The sequence below is a fragment of the Rhinolophus sinicus genome, linkage group LG01 (genome assembly GCF_036562045.2).
Source record: "Rhinolophus sinicus isolate RSC01 linkage group LG01, ASM3656204v1, whole genome shotgun sequence".
Lineage (NCBI taxonomy): Eukaryota > Metazoa > Chordata > Mammalia > Chiroptera > Rhinolophidae > Rhinolophus > Rhinolophus sinicus.
This window is the reverse complement of record NC_133751.1, coordinates 208776443-208798782: the sequence shown is the minus strand read 5'-3', so window position 1 is coordinate 208798782 and position 22340 is coordinate 208776443. Positions and strand designations below refer to the sequence as shown.

Here is a 22340-nt window from a genome sequence, read left to right as displayed (position 1 = left end):
CGTCTGCCCATTGCTGGAGGTGATGCTGCTTGCCGCTGGTCCATGTGGCTCTCCCAGGACCGCTGCATGTGGGGGCGTCCTCTGTGCCCCACTCCTGCACACCTTGGGCCTTTCCCATAAGAGCCTGGCTGGGTGTCCTTGGAGGCCCGGGTCGGGGGCCAGTGGGTGGCCTCATGGGCACCGTGGATCTGGCCGTTGCTGATGGCGCCCCTCCCCACTGCAGAGTGGGCCGGGAGGACGCAGAGAGACGGCAGGACATCGTCCTGAGTGGGCACTTCATCAAGGAGGAGCATTGCATCTTCCGGAGCGACTCCCGGGGGTGCAGCGAAGGTACTGCCCCCTCCCCCCATCCCCGGTGCTGCTGAGTGTCAGCCCCAGGCCAGCTCGCCACCTCCCAGCTCCCAATCAGTCCCAGGAATTCCCGCTTTAGAAAGGGGCTTTGGTGGCTGGGCTGGGCTGGGGATGGGGACAGTTTGGGGGTGTTCTTGGGTGGAGGACAGGGAGCCATGAAATGAGTCAGATCGAGGGTGTAGAAATATTTTGGGACCGCACTTGCCCACTGGCTGTGCAGCAACCATCTGTGCCTGCGCACCTGGTCCCCACCGCCCGTCTTGGGTGTGACTGTCGGGGGTACTACCTGCTATGTTGAGTATCATTACAGCACCCACGGCTCCCCAGTTCAGGGCAGGTGATCACCAGCCTCTGGGCTGCAGACCAATGACGGAACCCCGCTTTGTGATGAACACCTCAGGGGGTGGCGTTAGGCAGTGTTGGGGATGTTGGTTCTCCCAGATGCCCTGTGCCCAAAGCCTGCCCTCCCTGAATAGGTGCCCTCCCTGGCAGGGTGGGCATGGAGCCCAGAAGGGCTCTGGGACTCCCAGGGATGTGGCACTCCCGTTCCCATCCATGCCCACCTGGAGACCCTGATAGGGCTGGCGGTCAGCCAACACGGCCTCCCGACTCTCTGACTCGGGCACCAGTCTCCTCATCTGTTACTCGGGCACCACCCTCCTCCGGCTTCTCTGAGGTCCAAACAAGGTGCCACTGGCAGTCAGGCTTTGCGGCTAGCAGGAAGGAAAGAGAGCGGTGGGGGCCACAGCTGGGTGGTGAGGTGAGCGGAACCCTGCAGGAAAACAGAGGGTGTGGCACCCATGATGACAGTCCCTCCCAGTCGTCCTCTCTGACCCCACCGTCTACCTGCAGCTGTGGTGACCCTGGAGCCCTGTGAAGGGGCAGACACTTACGTCAACGGCAAGAAAGTCACGGAGCCCAGCATCCTGCGGTCAGGTACCACCGGGTGGGAGGCCCCCGGCCCCCCCCGCAGGGGCCCCCCCGCCTGTTCTCAGGGCGGTGGGCACGTGGGAGGACGGGGGAGGATGGGGCACAGACCCTGTTCCTGCTCCTTCTCCCTTGCTTGCCCATGGCAGGGCCACAGAGAGGGCAGTGCTTTGTAAACATCACCAGCTGCTGAAAGGGGGGGGGCCGAAGCGCCGATTTGTGGGGAGTGAGGGGGCCAGTTCAGGTCCTAGCTGAGGGAGAGGTGGCCGGCCCGGGAGGGTCCAGGGGCAGGGCACCCGAGTGGAGGGCCCTGTGCAGTGGCTCCTGGGGTGGGCGACACTGGGAGCTCAGTTGGAGGAGGGTCCTGTTCTCCCCTTCGGCCTCCTCCCCCCTTGAGGCTGCCCGAGGCCGCAGCCCCCAAGTCCGGCCCCCCTCCCCCAGGAAACCGCATCATCATGGGCAAGAGCCACGTGTTCCGCTTCAACCACCCCGAGCAGGCCCGGCAGGAGCGCGAGCGCACGCCCTGTGCCGAGACGCCCGCGGAGCCCGTGGACTGGGCCTTCGCCCAGCGCGAGCTGCTGGAGAAGCAGGGCATCGATATGAAGCAGGAGATGGAGCAGAGGTGAGGCCGGCGGGGCTGCCCGCACCCCTGCAGCATCGCGCCCCTGCAGTGTCACCCACCATCGCATCCTGTCATAGTCCACGCAGTGTCACCCACCCTTGCATCGTGTCCACCCTGTGTCCACCCAGCAGCATCACCCCCTCCCGCTCTTGCAGGCTCCAGGAGCTGGAGGACCAGTACCGCCGGGAGCGGGAAGAGGCCACCTACCTGCTGGAGCAGCAGAGGCTGGTGAGGGTGGCTCCCCCAGGTGGCCCCCAGGGCTGGGTGGGGGGAGCCAGGGTCCCTGTTTTCCCGGCTGGACCCTCAGCTGCCCAGAGCCACTGCTGTGGTGGGACCCTGGGGCTCACCACGCGACAGCCCAGGCAGGAGGGTCGTGCGGGGGCCTGGTGTCCAGTTGGAACCACGGTCCCTGCTTCGGTGCCAGGACTATGAGAGCAAGCTGGAGGCCCTGCAGAAGCAGATGGACTCCAGGTACTTCCCGGAGATGAACGAGGAGGACGAAGAGCCGGAGGACGAAGGTGCGGGCTCCCCAGTGGGGCAGCGGCTGCGGGCGGGGAGGGGTCTCTGAGAGGGTGCACCCCCAGGCCGCTCCCTGGAGGGCAGCTGTCTGGCGCCTTGCCCTGGGGTCTCCTCTTGTCCCTCGGGAGACGGCTCCTTGTCCCTGGGAGGCAGGATTCGGGGAGTCTGAGCAGCAGTAGGAAAGCATACACACACACACACACACACACCACACACGTGCACACACACGCACACGTGCACACAACCACACACACGTGCACACACACACACACACACACACACACACACACACGGGTCCTGGCGAGAGCAGCCTGGACCATGGGGAAGGAGGAGTAAGTGAGGGCTCACACAGGTGCCCTGCCTGTGGGGCTGGGGAGGCTGGTGCTTCCCCAAGACAAGGTCACTCTGCTCTCACCTCGGGACTCCCTTTGCTGGCATTTGCTTGGGTGGCCCACTAGCGACCTCATGCTACTATGGGGCCCAAGGGTGGCTGTGGGGTTCACATCCAGCCTGGCATCTGGTCTGCACCTTTGTGCTAATGTGACCTTGTTCTCCCCTTGTTTGGACTCACCTACCCAACGAGGATTCTTCAGGCTCCACAGGATGGCCTGTGGGTGGGAGGGGATGCTGGGAGCAGGGACAAGCCCTTCCTGGGGGACAGAGAGCATGTGAGCTGGGAGAGGCCATGCAGGGCAGCCCCAGCCTGGCCTCCTACCTCCTCTCCCGTGGGTGCCCCCACATGGTGGTGTGGCTGTCATTTCACTGCTGACCACCCCCTCCGCCCTCACTGAGCCTCAGCCCCACTCTCAGGACTCTCATACACTGACCTCTTTGGGGCACACGGAGACTTTCATGTCACACAACTTCCGGTCTCAGGTCTTTCTGCCGGTTTCCTTCTTTCCAAGCGCCCAGAACAGTTAGTGTGGGATTGAGGACCCAAACACAGAGCCCCCAGCCCAGGTCCAGAGTGGGGGTGTCACGGTGTTTCCTCGGTGACCACTTGGCCTTTCCCCACAGTCCCATGGACGGAGAGGGAGTGTGAGCTGGCGCTGTGGGCCTTCCGGAAGTGGAAGTGGTACCAGTTCACGTCACTGCGGGACCAGCTGTGGGGCAATGCCATCTTCCTCAAGGAGGCCAACGCTATCAGCGTGGAGCTAAAGAAGAAGGTGGGCGCCACCCGCCCGACGCCTACCTGCCTCGGGGGGGGTCACCAGACCTGCTTACAGTGGAACTTGGCACTGGGGAGGGTGGAGACGCCTGCCTGACCTGGGCTCCTAGGACGGTGGGCAGTGGAAAGGGGAGCTGGGATGGTCTGAGGTGGACACACGCCCTCCCTGCTCAATGCATAGGCTGGTGGCTGGTTGGAAGGTTCCAGTGTGCAGCCAACGCCTCAGGAGGTGGGAAGGCAGTCCTTTAGGGGACCTGGCTCCCACCCACCAAGGGGCTGATGGGAGGGCATCTTCTGCCTGTCACAGGTCCAGTTCCAGTTTGTCCTCCTCACGGACACACTCTACTCCCCACTGCCACCAGACCTACTGCCCCCAGAGGCTGCCAAAGACCGAGAGATGCGCCCCTTCCCCCGCACCATCGTGGCTGTGGAGGTCCAGGACCAGAAGAACGGGGCCACCCACTACTGGACGCTGGAGAAACTCAGGTGGGGTGACATTCAGTCTCTGTGCAGGAGGGCAGGTGACGGGCGCTGCAGGAAGGAGGGCAAGACGGGCAGGGAGGGGCCGCCTGGGGTGGCTCGGAGGACAGTGGGGAGTTGCTGCTGTCCTGTGAGAGGTGTCTTTTCTACAGGTCCATCTCCATGGTCCCCACATGCTCCCTCTGACGTGTGCTTGTCCTTTAATTTGTAAAGGGGACTGGATGAGACATGACAGGTCAATGCCATTGAAGAAAAGTTGAATGTCACTTACAGTCCCCAGAAAGCAGAAGGCCCACTCACAGGGTCGGGGGAGCACAGGGCGGCCGGAGGCAGAAAGCAGCGAGGGGGTGTCTTGGCCATCACCTCTACTGAGGTTTTCCCAGGCCCGGGGGTGGGTGGGTGGCCAGGACAGGCAGGTTAGAATCGGTGGCGTGCGTTGGGGCATAGGGCTGGCCCTAGTTGCCTGGTATCTGGCCCTGGGGTGACTGAGGGCATGGGCACTGGCTGGGTGTGCGAGCCAGCTAAAGGGGCGGCTGGGGGTTGGTGTGTGTGTACAACTCCCCCACAGAATGTTTACTGTCTCTAGGAATTGGCTGCCCCCGGGAGGGCCCTCTGTCCCCAGCCAGCAAGACCCCCAAGAAGTCAAAACATCATAGCACAAAGAGAATAAAAATACGATTAGAGTCGCACACTTGCATACTCACACTCACATTTAGTCTCACACTCACGCTCACACACACAGTGGTAGACACGCACTCAGACACTCGTGATGACTCACACCCACTGCCCCCCGCCGGTGCTGCAGGCGACACTTGGAAGGACGAGTGTTCACTCTCCGTGCCCTTCATGTTACTCTGAGCCCTGCAGGGAAATGACTGCATTTCCTTTCTTCCTCGACTTGTTGGTTTTCCTGGGGTAATAATTTTTAAAATACCATTTTCTATATCCTCTCACCAATTTGCCCCTCATTCCTTGAGTGTCTTGGGCTCTGTGACACAATTCCCACCCTGAGCGCCTGAGCTCCCCACACCAGCTCCAGGTGGGGTTCTCTCCCCCTTCTCTGCCCGCCTCTCCGGTTCCGCCCCTGTCGCTGGTTCCAGGCCCATCCTGCCTGCTTCAATCACACTGCTGTCACCTGGCCGGAGCTGGGAGGAGTTTAACGGTGAACTCATACCTTTACCTGGCAGTCCCTTGCTCTCGGTTGACCGATTTCAGGACCACAGAGGGTCTGCAGCAAACCAGCTTAGGCCTCGGACAGCGGACAGCGCAGAGCAGGATGAGGTGGCGGGAGCCCCCTGTCCCTGGAGGTACGCCTCACAGCCACGCCCCCAGCCCACTCTGCTCCCCGCGCCCCCTACAGGCAGCGCTTGGACCTGATGCGGGAGATGTACGACCGGGCGGCGGAGGTGCCCTCCAGCGTCATCGAGGACTGTGACAATGTGGTGACCGGTGGAGACCCCTTCTACGACCGCTTCCCCTGGTTCCGGCTGGTGGGCAGGTGGGCACCTCCCTCCCTCCCTGGCCTGAGAGAGAGAGAATGAGCAGTGGGGGCAGGAGCAGGCCTCCTCCCAAGGCGGGACTCCCAGCTGGGCCCTGTCCCCGCGCCTACTCCTCTGCCCTCACCCTTCCTGGTCTGAGGCCCCCCAGCCCCTCCTCTTCACACACCAGTGGGCCCTTATTTAAGGAACCGCAGAGGGCTCTCGTCATTGCCACCCCAGCCACCGTGGGGCGTGGTCACCAGGTCACACATGTCCATATGTGTGAATGCGTGAGGCTCAGTCAGACTTTCTGGATCACCTTGAGACACAGGACCATGTCACCCCAGAGCCTCAGCGTCCCATGCCTCCTTTCCCGGTCTCCTGGTCGGGGTCTGTGCCCAGCCCCTGCACCCCACAGGACGCGACATGTTCTGAGGCCTCAACGTGGCCAAGCTCACGAGGTCCTCACACAACCTTAGCCACACGGGGCCAGGATCACACTGACACTGCCGGTGCCTGCAGAACCTTCCAGAGCCTTCCACTGACCACATATGCAGTTTCCTTCTAAGCCCGGGATGGGATGCACTTTCAGTTCTCTTGTCTTTGAAGGCAGCGTTCTTGGTGGTTGTGTGTTTGGACTTGGTTTTAAGCAGAAGCCCCCACCCCGCCCGTCCCTGTGAGAAGCTGGTGTTAACTTCTGTCTGTCTTGTCGCACTAACCTCAGTTCAGTCATCTCTGGCTGCAACAGCTACCCTCTTCTCAACACATGCATGAGCGAGCGCATGGCTGCTCTCACCCCCTCCCCCACCTCCTCGAGCCCCGACTCTGACAGCACGGAGCCTGCGGAGGAGCAGAGCGTGGGGGAGGAGGAGCACCTGGAAGACGACGTGTTTCCAGAGCACGCGCTGGGCGACGGCCGGGACCCGTTTTACGACCGGCCCCCCCTGTTCAGTTTAGTAGGAAGGTTGGTGAGGTCGAGGACAGCATGCTGGGAAGGAAGGAGCCAGCTCTTTGGCACAGGAGCACTGCTGCAGGCAAATCTGGCCGTTAGGGTGTGGCCCCAGAGCCCGGCAGCTGGGGGACTGGCCTTCCAAGGGGGTTTTGGGGAGCGTGAGGGCTCTTGGCTGTCCTGGAGACAGGGACCATTGCGGTCCTAGTTATGGAAGAGGCAGGTACATGGCCATGGCCACCAGCTCCATGCAGGTGGCACTGTGCTGCAGAGGCCCTAGAACCTGGGAAGTGGCCTCTGGAACCCAGGAAGACTCCTGGTGCAGGGCCCCTCAGGGGACATTTGGAAAGGAGGGAGGAGCAGGCCGCCCCCAAGGTCCTGTGGTCCTGGGGTTCAGACCCTCCACCAGCTCAGGCGCCCCCCCCCTTTTCCTGAAGAGATGGAGACCTCTCCACTTCTCGCCTTCCTGTGGGAAGAGGAGCAGGCTTGGAGGAGGTCGTCCCACAGGGCAGGGGAGGAAGGGCTGGAGCGGGCAGTGGAAGGGCCCCCTTGAAGCGTGGGGCCCGGTGGACCCCACTTCGCTCTGAGCCTGTCTCTGTCTGAAGGTGAGGACTCTTCATCCTTCGGACCTCCCTGGCCAGCATGGCAAAGGACAGACACGTGTGAGCCTGTGCCCTCACAGGAAGTGCTCATTATTGTTTCCGGGACAAATAAGAGAAGCGAAGGTCAGGAAAATGGAGCGGAGGACTGGGGAAGCCCAGACCCTGCCGGCCGATTGGGCAAATAAAGCTGCCATTCACGTTTGTTATTATTATGGAAGGGAAGTATGACTGGTGAAAGAAAGATCTAGAAAGCTACTGTGGTAGAAGGAAATGCAGCTCATGGAACAGCTGACCTCATTGACAACGTAAAAGGGATGAGATAGTTTTAATAGCAACCTTCTGGAGTTGGCTTCCTTGGGCTAGGCCGATGGAAGCTTTTGGAAGTCTTGACTTTGGAGCACCAGGACTGAAAGCTGCAGGCTGCGGCGGCCCCAGATAGTGGGGTGCACACTGGGAGTCGTTGGGTAAAAGCCCCTCTTGGAAGCATTCCTCTTGGAAGGAAGCAGGCTTCTGTGGGCAGATGTCCTGCATTTATTCTGATTTTTGTGTTCCATGAGTGTGACAGGCTGGCCTGCGGGATAGAAACGTGTGGCTCTCTCCCTCCCAGATATCCTGGGCCGAGCTCCCCTGGGGAAAGCTGGGTCCGAGGGCTGTGTAGTAACCTTAGGCCAGCTCCACACAGGCCTCTCAGAAAGCCTGGCTGCTAGGGCCTGGCCCGCTGGCCTGCTGGGCCCAGGAGGCTCTCCAGTGACAGGTAGGCATGGGGTCAGGGTGCAGGGGAGCCAGGCCCCTGGGAGAAATGGGGTGTGGGTGTTTGCAGTCTCAGCTGGAAAGAGCTGGGTCCTTCCGACACTTTTTCCCTCTGTGAATCTGAGCTGTTACAAAACCACCAAAGCAAAGCCAGGTCACCAGTGAGAGGCCGGCCTGCGCGGGAGCGGGTGGTCTGCGAAGGGCTCCCACTGGAACCGTCTGATCTTTTTGGTTTGGCAAGAACTGCTTCTCCCGCAGCAGCTGTGCAGGCCTGGGCCTTAAGAAGGACCCGTCTTTGGTTTTCTTTCATCCTTCTGGTAGCTGCTGGCTCCCTCTCCAAAGCTTAAGCGAAATCGGGGTGCCCACTGTTGTTTCCCCTGGGAAAGGCTTTCCTAGCCAGCATGCGTCTTTGTACCTCACCATCTCCAGTCAGCACTGCCTCCTCCCCGCCTGTGCCGCTTCCTCTCTTTCCAGGGGCACCTCAGCCTGCCTCAAGGTGCACTCGAGGTGCACTCACCTCTGTGCACAGGCCCCCTAGCATGAGCCTCTCACGTCCCACCCCAGGGCTCCTCCCCCAGGTCCAGGAGGCCTCTCCCTCTGCTGGTCTGGGGTGCTGGGTGACTTGGGGTGGTGGGGCGGGCAGAGGAAGGGCTTTCCCCCAATTACCCCCCCCCCCGGTGCCTGGATGTGGGGGGCAGGGGAGCTAGAGAGGAGGTCGGGGCTGCCTGCCTGGGATGGAAGGTCCCAGGGAAGGGCCTGGGTGTGGGAGATGAGGTGACCTCCAAGGAGAGTGTCCAGGACTCTGGCTGCTGCTTCTGGGGGCGGTGGCTCCTGGGCCCCAAAAGTCCCTGAGGCTAGATGTGCCGGTCACCATCGCCAAGCAGACTGGGATTCGGAGATGGGAGCCAGCCAGGCTTCCTTTGCCTTCTCTGCATCTGGCACCAGAGAGCCAGACAGATCTGTGGGTTCCACCCGTGTTTTGCGCACCCCTAAGAAAGAAGGATGCGGCCAGCTGGCCTGAGATGTGCCACTGGTCAGTAGAACCCCAGTCTCAGTGCTGAGGTGTGAGAAGCTACCCAGGAGCTGTGGGCACACCTACCGCCCAGGTATGGGAAAAACAATTGTCCCACTGCTGGCCCCCAGTGAGCTCAGGGGTGCAGGCCCGTACGTGAGCTGCCAAGGGGATGATCTGAGCCTTGGGGACACGAGGGCCCACTGTGAGTGGCAGTCCGGTGGTGCCTGAGGCCTGGCCCCGCCTGCTGGAAGCCAGCCCCTGTGGAATGGCCCCTGAGCCTTCCAGCACAGTGGACCTATCCTGCCTCCCCTCCTGGCTGGGAGATGCGACAGTCCTTAACCTCCTCGGGAGGCTGCACCGATACAGCACCCTCGTGCCTGGCACCGTGCCCTCACCTAGCCCACAACGGGAGGTGTCCCTGCCCCCCTGATGGCCCTCTGTGGGTTCCCTGCAGAGCACAGGTGGGGATGGTCAGGCTGTGGCCTCCACCGTCTGTGCCTGGGAGCGTCCTCAGGGGCTTCCTGCAAACACCAGGATTGCAGCAGTGGGCACTGCCCCACGGCCCTGCCCTGTGGGGTGGGGAAGGCTGGAGGGCTGGGTGCTGACTCGGGGACCCTGCAGCTTCTTGGGGCTGTCCTATCTGGTCCTGGTCCCCTTAGCTCTCTCCAGCATGGGATGGCTGGACAGGGCCCAGCCGAGGAGGGCAGAGCAGGGTCTGCCCCTCTTCCCATAGCCTGAGTCCTGGGCTCGCTCCTCTTCCCCCTCCGGACCTCATGGCTTTGTTCATTTCATGGCAGCCCCTCACTCACTCCCAATTTCAAGCAAATGGTTTTGTTCATTTCATGGCAGCCCCTCACTCACTCCCAATTTCAAGCAAATGGCTTTGTTCATTTCATGGCAGCCCCCTCACTCACTCCCAATTTCAAGCAAATGGCTTTGTTCATTTCATGGCAGCCCCGTCACTCACTCCCAATTTCAAGCAAATGGCTTTGTTCATTTCATGGCAGCCCCCTCACTCACTCCCAATTTCAAGCAAATGGCTTTGTTCATTTCATGGCAGCCCCCTCACTCACTCCCAATTTCAAGCAAAGGCCCTTGGCCAGGAACCCAGGTACCCAAGAGTGAAGGCCACCACTGTCCCCATCACAAGGCAGGTGCTGGTGCAGCCCCCCAGCCTGTCCCGTCTGGTTCCTGCATGCTGTTTCACTGCAGCGAGGCTCTCACTTTGGGCCTCAGTTTCCTCTTGTGACCAGGGCCAGAGCTGGCTTTTGCTGGCAGCTTCCACACCTCGCCTCAGTGGTGGACAGGGGTGTCCCAGGATGGACTGGGGGCCCATGTGGCTGGAACGGGTTGGGCAGCAGAGCTGGGAATGAGGCAAGGTACTTGTATATCACCAAGGGTGGGGTCTGATTGGCACCCCAAGTCCCCTCAGGGTGCTGTGGGGGCCATGGGGGCAGCAAGAGTGTGGCTGGTGGTAATGGACCCTCCGAGAGAACTTCAGAAAGACTTTGAGGTGAAACTGAAGGATTTGAAAGATAAGAGCCAGGATGGTACTCAGGTTTCTGACCTTCCGGAGATGGACCAGCAGGGGTGGGGTGCAAGATCAGGAGTCCACCTGGGAGGGGGCGCCAGGCACAGACCTCTCTGCCCACAGTCACAGGAGGGTCCAGAGCACTGTGTCCTGAATCTCACACTATGGGGTGAGGCCAACGGCTCAGCTTGGGTGGTGTCTGACCTTGGGTGGAGCAAGCTGAGCTAGGGGCAGGTGACAGGGTGACACGCCTGTCCTCCCAGCTCCTACCCACTCTGTCCTGCTGCACCCTCGGCCATACACCTGGGCTGGAGAGGAGGGCAGGTTGGGGGGGTGAGGTCCTGCTGGAGCGTGTCCACCATGGGCTTCTACCCCGATGGCTCATGTGGGCGGGCCCCCCAGCAGGGTGCCCCAATCATAGGAAGGTGCCCACAGGGGGGTGCCCTGAACAGCGGGGCAGTTTTGCTCCACGTCAGCCCACCCACCCACCTGGGCAGCACAGAGTATTCCAGGTCCTGTTTGTCCTTGCTGCTCGTGTGACTCCCCATGTTGGCAAGCTCAGGAAATGGGTGACATGGCTTTTGTCTGGCTTGTCCTGGCACCAGCTGGTCACTGTTGGGGTGAGGAAGGACTCTGGGTGCTCTGTGGGTAGCTGATGGGGGTCCGCCAGGCAGCGCCGTGGGGTCTGGGGGTGTCTGTTCAGCCATACCTCCCTGGGCACTGGGCCGGGGGATCCCGTCTTGGCTGACAGCTCAGAAGGAGTTGTGAGCATTATTCCACATCCGGGCCTGCAAGCGTCAGGCCCCTGGGAAGTGGGCGGGAGGCAGGAGCGGCCAGGGCCTCAGCGCCAGTGTCGTGGCTCCATAGGCTGGGTCCTTGGGTCCTCCTCCTTGACGTAGGCTGAAACCCCCTCCTCAGCTGCTCTGTTGTCAGCCAGCGGGTGTGGCCCTCGCTCTGCCCCATGCCCAGCCCCACCTGCCACCGCTTCCGCTCCCAGTGCACACCCGCCACCTCCTGTGCCTTCTGCGTGCTGCGGCCCGTGGACCCTCCGTCCCTGGCCCCGAGCGCCACCCGGTGCAGCCCCTGCCTGCCGCCCACTGCCTGCTGCTGGCTGCCCTGCACTGCGCCCTGCTCTGCGGTGTTGTGTCACGAGCCCGGCTGTGCTGTTGCCCTCTGCTGCCTGCACATGTGGGGCTGGCCCTGACCACGGCCTCTCTTCCCTCAGGGCCTTCGTGTACCTGAGCAACCTGCTGTACCCCGTGCCCCTGGTACACCGTGTGGCCATCGTCAGCGAGAAGGGCGAGGTGAAGGGCTTTCTCCGTGTGGCCGTCCAGGCCATCTCAGGTACGTGTGGGGCCACTGGGCCTGGCTCTGTCTGTCACAGAGGGAGGGCCTGAGTGGGGTGGCCTCCACGGGCACACACAGCTGTCAGCGTGCATCCAGCCCTTCCCGGGCCCCTGGCCTGTGCTGTTTCTCTGCCCGTCCCCTGGCTGGCAGCCACCTGCTGACCCCTTGGTGGGGACTCTGGGAGAAGGCCCACTGCTCAGGTCTTGGCTCTGGCCTCCTGGACTCTCCCAGGTTGACTGGGGCCCACTGGGGCTGTGCAGGTTGAGCCCAGGGCTGTGTGAGCCCACCCTGGCTTAGGGGACCTCCCTCCCATCAGACAGCCCCAGGTGGACACAGAGACCCAGCCTGGGTCATAGCGGTCCTCCCCTAGCTCACCCCTCACCACTGTCTCTAGGCCCCAGGACAGGCTGCAGACTGCTGCCCACAGAGGCCCTTCAAGCCCCACCCCTCCTTCGGGCTCCCTGGCCTTTCTCTCCGGAGGGTGCGCACCCACTCTGCTGTGTGCCTGGAGATGCAAGCCCCTCACTGCAGAGGCGGACACCCTGTCACTGCCCTTGCTTCCTGGCCGGGGTACTGGGACCAGACAGCCTCTGAATGCCCCTCGGCCTGGTTTGCTCCCCTGTTTGATCCAACTTGAACTTCCTACCGATAGGAGTGAAAGATCATTCCAGAACACAGATGTGAGCGTGCTTGGGTGACCGCAACTGGTGCTCATGCTGTAATGGCCATTCCTCCGTCCTCTGCCCCCGCCCCTCCAGCACAATCCCCTTCATGGGCCTCACTGTCTTCTCCACGGCCTTGGCGGCCCATAATTTCCAAATGCCCTTTACAGCAGCTCCCAGTCATGTCACTGTGGTGCCGACACGCCGGGGACCCAGTTGTGGTTGGCAGCGTTGGAGATCCCCCCGTGTGGGTGACAGCACGGCCTGGTTGCCGTGCTCTCCCATGCCCATGGCTCGGCCTGGCTCTGCCACACCGCCTGGGGACAAGCAGAGCCCTGACCATCTGCTTGGTTCCTATTTCAGCTGATGAAGAGGCCCCTGATTATGGCTCTGGCGTCCGCCAGTCGGGAACCGCCAAGATCTCTTTTGACGACCAACATTTTGAAAAGGTACCGTGCCAGGGTGGGCCCGGCCAGCCAACACCAGCTGACACACCTCCAGCCCAGCCTGAGGTGCCAGCTCTGCTGCGGGGCCCTTGTGCCTGGGGTCTGTCCTCTTCCCTGCCCCGAGCCTCAGGGCCACCCTGTCCCTCACTGTCTGACTTACCCACTGGGCCAGCCTGTCCCCTACATGCCTCCCTTGCTTTCCCCACCTGGCCCTCGGCCACAGGCAGAGCACAGAGTGGACAGGTGCCACGAGCTTCTGGAACCTTAGGTGGTTCCACACCGAGATGCCTCCCCCACATGGCTCCCCTTCTGTCTCCTCTCAAGGGCCCCACAGGGCACTGCGTTTCCACCACCACCCACCCTTGCACCCACCCCTGACATCTCAGAGAGGCCTGTCCTCAGCCCTGGTAGTAGGTGCTGGGGTGGCCCTGCTTTGGCACCAGAAGACCAGGTGCTGCCCTCGCCCTCACGTGAGGGGACTGTGCCTTCCACCCGGGGCCCTTTCTGCTCTCAGCCAGGAAGTGGAGCAGTAGCAGCGTCCAGCTCAGGGTCCCCAACAGGCCAGGCCCAGGCGCTTAGCTCACAGCCCATGGCCCCCGCCCCCTCAGGCTCTCATCCTGCCCCGACCGGCCACCCTCCACCTGCCCTGAATCTCAGTGCCCAGGGCAGTCTGGCTGCCCCCACAGTCCCTCTCAGAGGGACTCACCAATGCTGGGGGTGCACAGTAGGGGCAGAGGACATCGGGTGGAGAGGTCAGAGCAGAGAGGCACCTGGCACGGGGGCCTGGTGAGGACCCTGAGCACCAAGCAGAGCAGTTACCTGCATCTGCCCGCCGGGAACAGAAGCTGAGGGAGGGGTCCTGGGTGGGGCAGACCTTTCCCATCATGGGGCCAACATATGCTGTGACAGCCTGGGAAACTGAGGCCAAGGAGGTGGGGCTGCCCACCCAGGGCAGGTCTGGAACACAGGTGGTGGCACAGCCCTCGTCTGGGCTCTGGATGGGCTCTCTGACTCTGGTCCCCGCACGCACAGTTCCAGTCGGAGTCGTGCCCCGTGGTGGGGCTGTCCCGCTCGGGGACCTCCCAGGAAGAGCTGCGCATCGTGGAAGGTCAGGGCCAGGGCGCCGACGCAGGGCCCTCTGCCGACGAGGTTAACAACAACACCTGCTCAGGTAGGCCACGGCATGGCCAGGGCACAGGGCTCTGGGACCCCGCCCCACCCGGGTCCCCAGGGAGGCTGTGTGGGCTCCAGCACCCTGGGCGGTCTTGCCACGCAGCTGTGCCCTTGGCTCCCAGCAGCAGCACCTCCGGAAGGCCTCCTCCTGGACAGCCCCGAGAAGGCCGCCCTGGACGGGCCCCTGGACACCACCCTGACCCACCTGCACCTGGGCAGCGCCTTCACCTTCCGCGTGACCGTCCTGCAGGCATCCAGCATCTCCGCAGAGTATGCCGACATCTTCTGCCAGTTCAAGTGAGTCTCAGCAGCTGGCGGGCGGGTGGCACGGGCCACGGGCAGGTGCCCCCGGGCGAGGTGCGTCAGGCTGTCAGTGCCATGCCCCTGGTCAGCGTCTCCTCCTGCTTTGCAGCTTCATCCATCGCCACGACGAGGCCTTCTCCACGGAGCCCCTAAAGAACACGGGGAGGGGCCCCCCACTGGGCTTCTACCACGTCCAGAACGTATGTCCTCAGAGCCTCTCCCCAAAGTGGCTTCATTCCTTCCCCCTGTGCCGGGTACTAGCTATATGTGGGGCGCTGCCTGGGTGTGAGGACACAGGGTTTCTGGCACCAGGCAGCTGGGCTGCTGCAGGGCCCTGAGTGCTCCCCTCAGGGAGCCTTGAGCAGATGTGGACAAAATGTGTCTGGGGCAGCCGGGTCTGTGCTGAGACCGGGGCAGCCTGGGCTGTGTGGGGCCGAGGCAGAGGCAGGCCCGCAGGATGCGGCCATGATCTGGAGAGTTCAGGACAGCTCCAGGCAGGGGACTGTCCATGCCAGGCTGTCAGGAGCAGGGGGCTTTCGGGGTACAATGGCTCTGTGGGACTGGGGAGCGGGACTAACCAGGCAGTGGGGTGGGGGACCGTGCTCCATGTGGTCACAGTGAAAGCCGCCAGCTGACGAGGATGCGAGGGCCAGGCAGGGAGTTTGACCCTGAGCAGCCCGGCTGTGGCTCTGCGGCCTGGGCAGTCTGAGGCCCTGCAGACTGGTGCATCCTGGCCCTCAGGTGACATGGAGTGAGCAGCGGCTTCTAAGCCGGACAACAAGGCAGGTCTGAAGTATGTGCACTGGGTGGCTTTGTTTCCTGGGCTGCCCGAACAAAGCCCCACACGGGGCGGCTCAAACAGCAGGAAGTTTTGGCCCCTCAGGTCCAGAGGCTGGAAGTCTGAGATCGAGGTGTGGGCGGGGTCCTTCTGAGGCCGTGGGGAGATCGGTCCCAGGACCCTCCCCTAGGCGTGTGGACGGCCGTCTTCTCCCTGTGTCCTCACAGGGTCCACCCTCTGCCCATGTCTGTGTCCCGATTTCCCCTTTTCATAAGGACAAGCGCCGTGCTGGATTAGGGCCACCCAATGCCCTCATTCTAACTTGCTCACCTCTGTAAAGACGGTGTCTCTAAGTACAGCTACTGGGGTGAGGACTCCCACTTAGGAACTGGGGCCGGGAGGCCGGGGGCACACAGGCAACCCCATCATCACCCCGGCTGAGTGGGCGCGGGCCCTAGGTCAGACCAGCCTGCAGACGCACCCTGGCCTGTTACCTTCTTGAGCTCTGGGTTCTGAAAGGGCAGCTGAGCCCTGTGTCCCCAGCCCTGTCTGTCCCGGGGAGAGAGGCCAAAGGCCACCCACCCCGTGGTCTGTCCACTGCATGTGTGATGGATGAGAGGCAGGGCCAGGACGGGGGGCAAGGAGTGTCCCCGTCCTGGGCAGCGGTCGGCCCGTGGGCCTGGAGTGCTCGGCCGTGCATGGAGGCCTGGCACTCATTGGCGTCTCCCCCCGCTCTTGACCACCTGCCCACTCGCCTGCCAGATCGCTGTGGAGGTGACCAAGTCCTTCATCGAGTACATCAAGAGCCAGCCCATTGTGTTCGAGGTCTTCGGCCATTACCAGCAGCACCCGTTCCCACCCCTCTGCAAGGACGTGCTCAGGTCAGCGGCCCCTCCCGGACCTGGTCCTCCAGCCAACTGCTGCCCTCTGGGCCATGGCCCTCCCAGCCTGCGAAGCCGACCCTCGGCCTAGAAGGCCTGGTCTGGGGCTGCACAGCTGTGCCCGCCATCCTGCAGCTATGGGAGGCCAGCTACTGAGGTCCACAGGACCCAGAGCGAGGCAGACCACCCTTCAGGATGGAGGAGAGGGTTCAGAACCAGAGCCATCGCTGCCAGAACCTTGACCTCAGCTGGGCGTGGGCAGTCCTAGGGCTGAAGGAAGCTGGGCTGGGGATGGCCAGGGGTGGCCCGTGGGGAAGGTGGCCTCTGCTGCCTCTGAGAGCTCCAGCAAAAGGGGCCCTGCTGTTCCATATCCTGCAGTAATAAGCACCAGCCCAAATGAGGGGACGTTCATCCTGCTCTTTCATTCCATGCGACCTCCTGGGGGGTTCTGAGGGTGGGTGGGGTGTCCTCTCTGTGGCGAGGCTGACCCCTCCCGGCCACCCCCACTCACAGTGCAGGGAGAATAGCACAGGGCCATGGGACCTTCTGTTGCCATCTCCATCTCCCTGTCGGCTGCCATGTGGGGCCCGAGCTAAGCGAGGCGTCCAGGGTAACGGGGGTAGAGAGGGGCCATCAGGCACTGGTCCAGGGTGTTGGGCTGCAGGAGCCTCATTTGTCCGGAGAGGAGCTAAGGGGCGCTCTGTCCCGGAAACCCCCGGATGGAGAGCCAGAGCCTGATCTTGCCCCAGTTCTCATGGCCTCTGGGGCCTCCCTGGTGGGGCCTGCGGGCCCTGAAGAGCCGTCCTCACCCTGAGCTGGTGGAGGGCCTGAGACCAGGGCCTTACACAGGCCTTATGCGGGGCCTTACGCGGATGGAGGGAGGCACAGGCCAGCCCCTGCCCCTGGCCCCGCTCCAGCTCAGGCCCCGCAGACCCCAGCCTGCAGCTCACCTTCCACTGATGCTTCTTCCACAGTCCCCTGAGGCCTTCACGCCGCCATTTCCCCCGGGTCATGCCGCTGTCCAAGCCAGGTAGGCGGGGTGCTCCAAAGTCCCCCCCCCAAAGCCATGGAAGTGAAGTAGGTGCCCACACTGTGGGTGGGCCGTCCACCGCTGAGCACAGGCCTCATCGTGGGTCATTGCTCTCCCAGGCTCTGGGGGCCACCCTGCACCCGCCAGTCCTTGTGGGTCCCCAAAGAGTAAGGGGCTCATCCTGGAGCAGGGATACGGGGCGAAGGCACACAGACAACTGGTTGTCCTTTACCGCTCCGTACACACAGAACAGCTGGATGATGGTCAGGCAGTGCCTGCCCTATGTCCCCGGGGGGGTTCTAGAGCAGATGACAGAGGCGTGGGAGCCCAGAGAGGAAGGAGTGAGGGGGCTGGGGCTCGGTGAGGCCTAGGACCGTGTGAGCCGGTTGTTCAACATCTGGACACCAGTGGAGGGCCAGTGGGGCCTGAGGGGCGGGGCTTGTCGGGCCTGGGCGAGGTGCTTGGACTTGTGCAGTAGGCTGTGGCCTCAGTGTGGGGTAGCAGAGGGTCCTGGGCAGGTTGTGGACCTGACCGAGCATGGCTCCTGCCCCCTGCTGGTTCTGTGGGGTCTCAAGGCACCTCCCTGTCTTTAAGGGCCTGGCGGGCATGGAGACGTGAGTTGTCACGTCTGTTTCTGAGCCAGTACATGGCTGCTGAGACTTGACTGTGGCCAGAACCAGGCCTATCGTGGGGCAGGGGCAGGGGGTCCACTGGTGGTTTCTCTTGGAGTGTGGTCCCGTGCTGCCTTCGAGGCCTCCCCAACCCCACATCCTCCTTGAGCGAGCCCTCAGTGTGTGGAGAGTCAGTTTCCCATCAGTGTCTGCTTCTCTCCTGTCACCCCCCAGTGCCCGCCACCAAGCTCAGCACACTGACTCGTCCCTCTCCTGGGCCCTGCCACTGCAAGTACGACCTGCTGGTCTACTTCGAGATCTGTGAGCTGGAGGCCAATGGCGAGTGAGTCTCGGTGCCAGTGGTGCCCGTGCTGGGGCTGGCTGGGGCCCCTAGGGGCTGTGGTGTGGGGAGGACAGGGCCCTGGGGGCTGGTTGAGGTGGCACACGGTGGGTTCCTTGCCCAGCTGACTTTGGTGTCCATGCATTGGGCCACTCCACATTCGCCAGAGGGAGTGGCTGACTTTCCTGTTCTCACCCCTTCCACTCTCTCGGCCACATGTCTGTGCCGTGGGTGGGCGGGGACGAGGGCAGGCGTGGCCTCACACATCCGTCCCCGTCTCTCCCAGCTACATCCCTGCAGTGGTGGACCACCGTGGTGGGATGCCATGCATGGGGACCTTCCTGCTGCACCAGGTACGAGGCCCTCCCCACCGCTGCCCGCCCCATGCCCCTGCCCTGCCCCGAAAGGCCCCCAGGCTATCTGATCGTGTCCTCCCGCCTGGCTCCTGGCAGGGAATCCAGAGACGGATAACTGTGACGCTGCTGCATGAGACGGGCAGCCACATCCGCTGGAAGGAAGTTCGAGAGCTGGTTGTGGGTGAGTGAGGCAGGAGGGGTCTGCCTGGGGGGCTGGGCTGCGCTGGCGGGAAGGACGTGGACCCCTGTCCCACCCCCAGGCCAGACGCCTGAGTTCTAAGCACAGCTCTGCTCCGTTGCTGTGTGACTGGCTAGGTCACTTTAGCTCTCTGTGCCTCAGCGCTTGGCCCCCCGTGGTGACCCCAAATAACTGCTCAGTCACTGTGCTAAGACTGCTTAGCAAGTGCCACAACCAGGGGGCTTCAGCTAGAAGTTTCCCCTCACAGCCCCAGGGGCCTGAGTCTGAGCTAAAGGTGTCAACAGGTGGCCAGGCTCCCCCTGAAACCTGTGGGGAGGACCCCTCCTTGCCTCTCCTAGGTTCTGGTGGTTTATGGGGAATCCTTGGCACTGTGGCTTGTACACGCATCACTCCAGCCCCCCATCTTCACGTGGACGCAAGTCAGATTAGGTTAGGGACCCACTACTCCAGTGTCACCTCATCTCAACTAATTGCATCCAGTGAGGTCATATTCTGAGGTGCTGGGGGTTAGGAGGCAACATATCTTTTTTTGGGGACACAGTACAACTCACAGTGATCATCCAGGTCCTAGACTGTTTTCTTCTGTGACATCACGCTGTGAACTCTTGTCTACCAGAGAGCTTTGCTTTGCCAAGCCGTAAAGAATTTGTCTTCCCAGTGTTCACTCAGGGACACAGGCAGCTGTCCATCCCAGTGTGTCATCGCGTGAGGCCAACATGCCCCACCTCTGCTCTGGAGCCCATGGCTGGTGCCTCTGGAAGCCCCACTCTGGGCATTTCTGTGGCGGGTCCCTGGGGCTTGTAGAGGGGTCTGAAGCTGCAGCAGCAGGGCTGGGATCATTCCTCGGAGAAGCAGAGGGTCCATTGAACTCTCAGTGCCAGACACGAAATGATGAGTGAGGCCACCAGGCAGGGTTCCTGGCTCACAGTGGCCCCAGCGCCTTCCCCAGGTAGCGGCGCCCCAGTGACGCGGGTGCCTGAGCACTGTGTGGGAAATGCCCTGCCGGCGACGTTTATGGCACGGATAGTGTTTCTCTCTTTCCCTCTCCCTCCCCTTTCCCGTCCTTCCTTCTTCCGTATAAGTAGAAGAAGGAATATTTTCTCCTTCTCATCTTGCTAAGATTTCCTTTGCCAACAGGAGGGAGGGCCTGTGCACTCTGGGCCAAGTGATTGGAATCTGTTAGTTGAGAGAGAGACAGGGTGGAGGTGGGGTGGGGAGACAGAGAGAGAGACAGGGAGAGGGAGAGACACTTATGGCTGAGAAATGAAGACACTCAGAACTTAGGCTGCGAGAGGAGAGATGGGACGAGCAGGGTGTACTGACCCCTGGCACCAGGCCTGCCACAGACCCTGCTCAGGTCTCGCTGTCCACCTGTAGTGTGACCTTTTGCCAGGTGCTCTGGTTGCCGCGTGGGGAGCCGGTCCCTTTACAGGCCTCCTAGGTCAGCAGGCCCCGCTCGGGCAGAGGTGCTGAGCAGGGCGGGCGACCCTCCGGGAAGTGACGGGCCATCGCCTCTCCGTAGGTCGCATCCGAAACACCCCAGAAACCGACGAGTCCCTGATTGACCCCAACATCTTGTCTCTCAACATCCTCTCAGCGGGGTACGTCCACCCGGCCCAGGACGACCGGTGAGTCCCCCTCGGGCAGCAGCAGGGGCTGTTTCTGCCTCGCTGGAGACGGGGTCCTGGTCAGGACCCGGACGTGTTGTCAGCCAGCCACACGCTTAGCCGGCCTGGCCGTGTGGGGCGCAGCCACCCAGGACGTGGCCAGCCGCAAAGCTTCTAGGCCTCCAATGGGCGCCTGATGGAACAGGAAGGGGAGGAGGCTTATGGCCTCAGAGTCCCTGGTGTGCATCTGGGCATCGTCCCCGTCCCTGCACGGGCTCACACATTCATCCGTTCATTCAGTCACCTGGCAGAGGACGGGGCTGAGGGGGGTTTTGGGCCGATGAGCTGGGTCTTGTCCTCGGCACTTTCAGGGGTGGGTGGTCGGCACGGCGGAGGGCAGACAAGGAAGCCAACTTTCCCAAACACGCTGCTGCGGGCGGCTCTGTGGCCTCTGGCAGGGTTCCTTGGACTGGGGGTCCTTGAGGCGGCTCAGGGGTACACTGGCTTGTTGGCCCAGCACCGCAGGTGGACACCTTGTCACTGGTTGACCTTTCCAAGCTCCCGGGTGATGGCCGAGGTCCCACAGCCTGGGCAGTCCAGTATGTGGGGCAGTGGGTGGCACACGCAAGTCCCCAGTGACAACCAGCCACGTGGGCAGGGTGTGAGGGGAGGCCAGGGGCCAACCTGGACATCGGTGGGCTTCGCTGTGTCTCATGTGCTGCTCTAGGGGAGGGGTGCAGGGAAATCAGCGGGTGCTCCAGTCCTGGCCCCCTGCACCTGAGGGCTCTGCCTGCCTGACCCTCAGAGCTCGAATTGTGGGTATCTCGGGTTCCTGTGGCTGTGACTGCAGGAGAAAGTCTGAGGGCTGGGGTAGAGACCCCACTTTTGAGGGTCCTGGGGGAGTTGCCTCCCATCCTTCTGACTCCTGGGTCAGGACTGAGCGAGTGCAGGTCCTTCAGACACCCCACGAGGGGGCTGTAAGGGACCACCACTCCAACTGGCAGCTTACGGGCGGCACGCAAAGACCCCAACAGGGGCAGACGTAGCTGTTTCCAGCCCTGCCCTGGAGTCTTCCAGAAGGAACTCACCCTGCACTCATCCAGAGGAGTGTGGAGGTGGAGAGTATTGGGGGGTGTTCTCAGGCGGAGGCAGCACCATGACAGGCGGGCTGGGGGCCACACCTGGGAGAATGGGAAGCTGAGGCCACCAGTGGGGCTGGGCCGGCTCATGGGCTTCTCCTGTTGCCGTGAGAACACACCCTGGGGACGTTGCCTGCAGGGATATGGGCTGCTGTGCCTGGGCCATGGGGAAAGGGACCCCTGTGGAGGGCTTGTGCCACTAGCGAGGGTCTGTGCAGCTCAGTGACGCTTTGGACCTGAGGGCCGACCTCAGCATTCCCTGACCTCTGACCCTTCCTTTGCCCTGCAACTCCTAGATTCTTGGGACAGAAAGGGAGTGGGGGGCAAAGGGAAGGGGTGAAGGGGGTGCCCTCCGGGCCTCCCGCCCTGCACTGAGGACTGTGTCTGTGGGCCTTCCAGCGGCTAGGAGGGCCCTGGGGACCTCGGCCTGGGCTAACCCCTGGGGTAGCTTAAGGGGCCTGGCTCCTGACTGGACCTGGGGTCTGTGGGGCTCTGGCTAAACAGTTCACCCATCCCAGGAGGCCCAAGGACCCATTGCTACCAGGCTTCGGCCCTGCTCCCTGGGCACCCTGGGAAGTGAGGCAGCCCCAGGGCAGCTCTGGGGCCACCAGCCTGGTGCCTGAGGATGGATGAGGCCCATCCACAGGGCTGAGGTGGACCTTCGCTGCTTTGGCCCCTGCTTGGCCCCGGCCATGCTGGCGCTGCCCCAGGACAGCCCCGACTCCCGCCCGGCCCTAGAGAAGCCTTGGGGACCCTCCTCAGCTGGTAGCCCCAGGCAAACTCCATTCTGAGGCCTGACTCCTGACGGCCTTCCTCCTCCTGGACTGGGGCGGACGTCCTCGAGTCCAGTGACGGACCCAGCTGCTCTGAGGAGGAACAGGGGGCCTTCTCCCCCCCTCAGATGCTGAAGCGCAGGGACTCCAGGCCTAGCTCGGGCCGCGGGCCTTGGGCTACCCACGCGCTTTGCCACAGGCTGGGCCTCCCTGCTCAAAGGCCCCACGCTTTGCAGCCTCCCCCGCTCAGAGTAGGCTTGCCGGCCTGGGCGGCTTCTCCCCACGCAACCCCACCCCCGCTGC

General features: G+C 62.7%; 1 protein-coding gene across 29 annotated transcripts in view; it reads left to right on the top strand.

Moving 5' to 3' along the window:
• Positions 1 to 22340, top strand: part of KIF1A (kinesin family member 1A) — an 86546-nt gene that overhangs the window by 48100 nt on the left and 16106 nt on the right. For 12 of the 29 annotated variants that reach the window (XM_074316285.1, XM_074316283.1, XM_074316279.1 and 9 more), the window contains 19 exons: positions 224 to 330; positions 1204 to 1287; positions 1720 to 1900; positions 2056 to 2128; positions 2325 to 2418; positions 3437 to 3585; positions 3895 to 4073; positions 5428 to 5565; positions 11618 to 11736; positions 12765 to 12850; positions 13880 to 14018; positions 14146 to 14317; positions 14433 to 14523; positions 15864 to 15982; positions 16957 to 17012; positions 17858 to 17966; positions 18250 to 18316; positions 18416 to 18500; positions 20041 to 20146. In XM_074316285.1, coding sequence (XP_074172386.1) covers positions 224 to 330; positions 1204 to 1287; positions 1720 to 1900; positions 2056 to 2128; positions 2325 to 2418; positions 3437 to 3585; positions 3895 to 4073; positions 5428 to 5565; positions 11618 to 11736; positions 12765 to 12850; positions 13880 to 14018; positions 14146 to 14317; positions 14433 to 14523; positions 15864 to 15982; positions 16957 to 17012; positions 17858 to 17966; positions 18250 to 18316; positions 18416 to 18500; positions 20041 to 20146 — 2154 coding nt within the window. Of the gene's footprint in view, positions 1 to 223; positions 331 to 1203; positions 1288 to 1719; positions 1901 to 2055; positions 2129 to 2324; positions 2419 to 3436; positions 3586 to 3894; positions 4074 to 5427; positions 5566 to 6269; positions 6510 to 11617; positions 11737 to 12764; positions 12851 to 13879; positions 14019 to 14142; positions 14318 to 14432; positions 14524 to 15863; positions 15983 to 16956; positions 17013 to 17857; positions 17967 to 18249; positions 18317 to 18415; positions 18501 to 20040; positions 20147 to 22340 lie in introns of all 29 variants that reach the window. The other 17 variants (XM_074316210.1, XM_074316200.1, XM_074316231.1 and 14 more) reach the window with 3 other exon arrangements.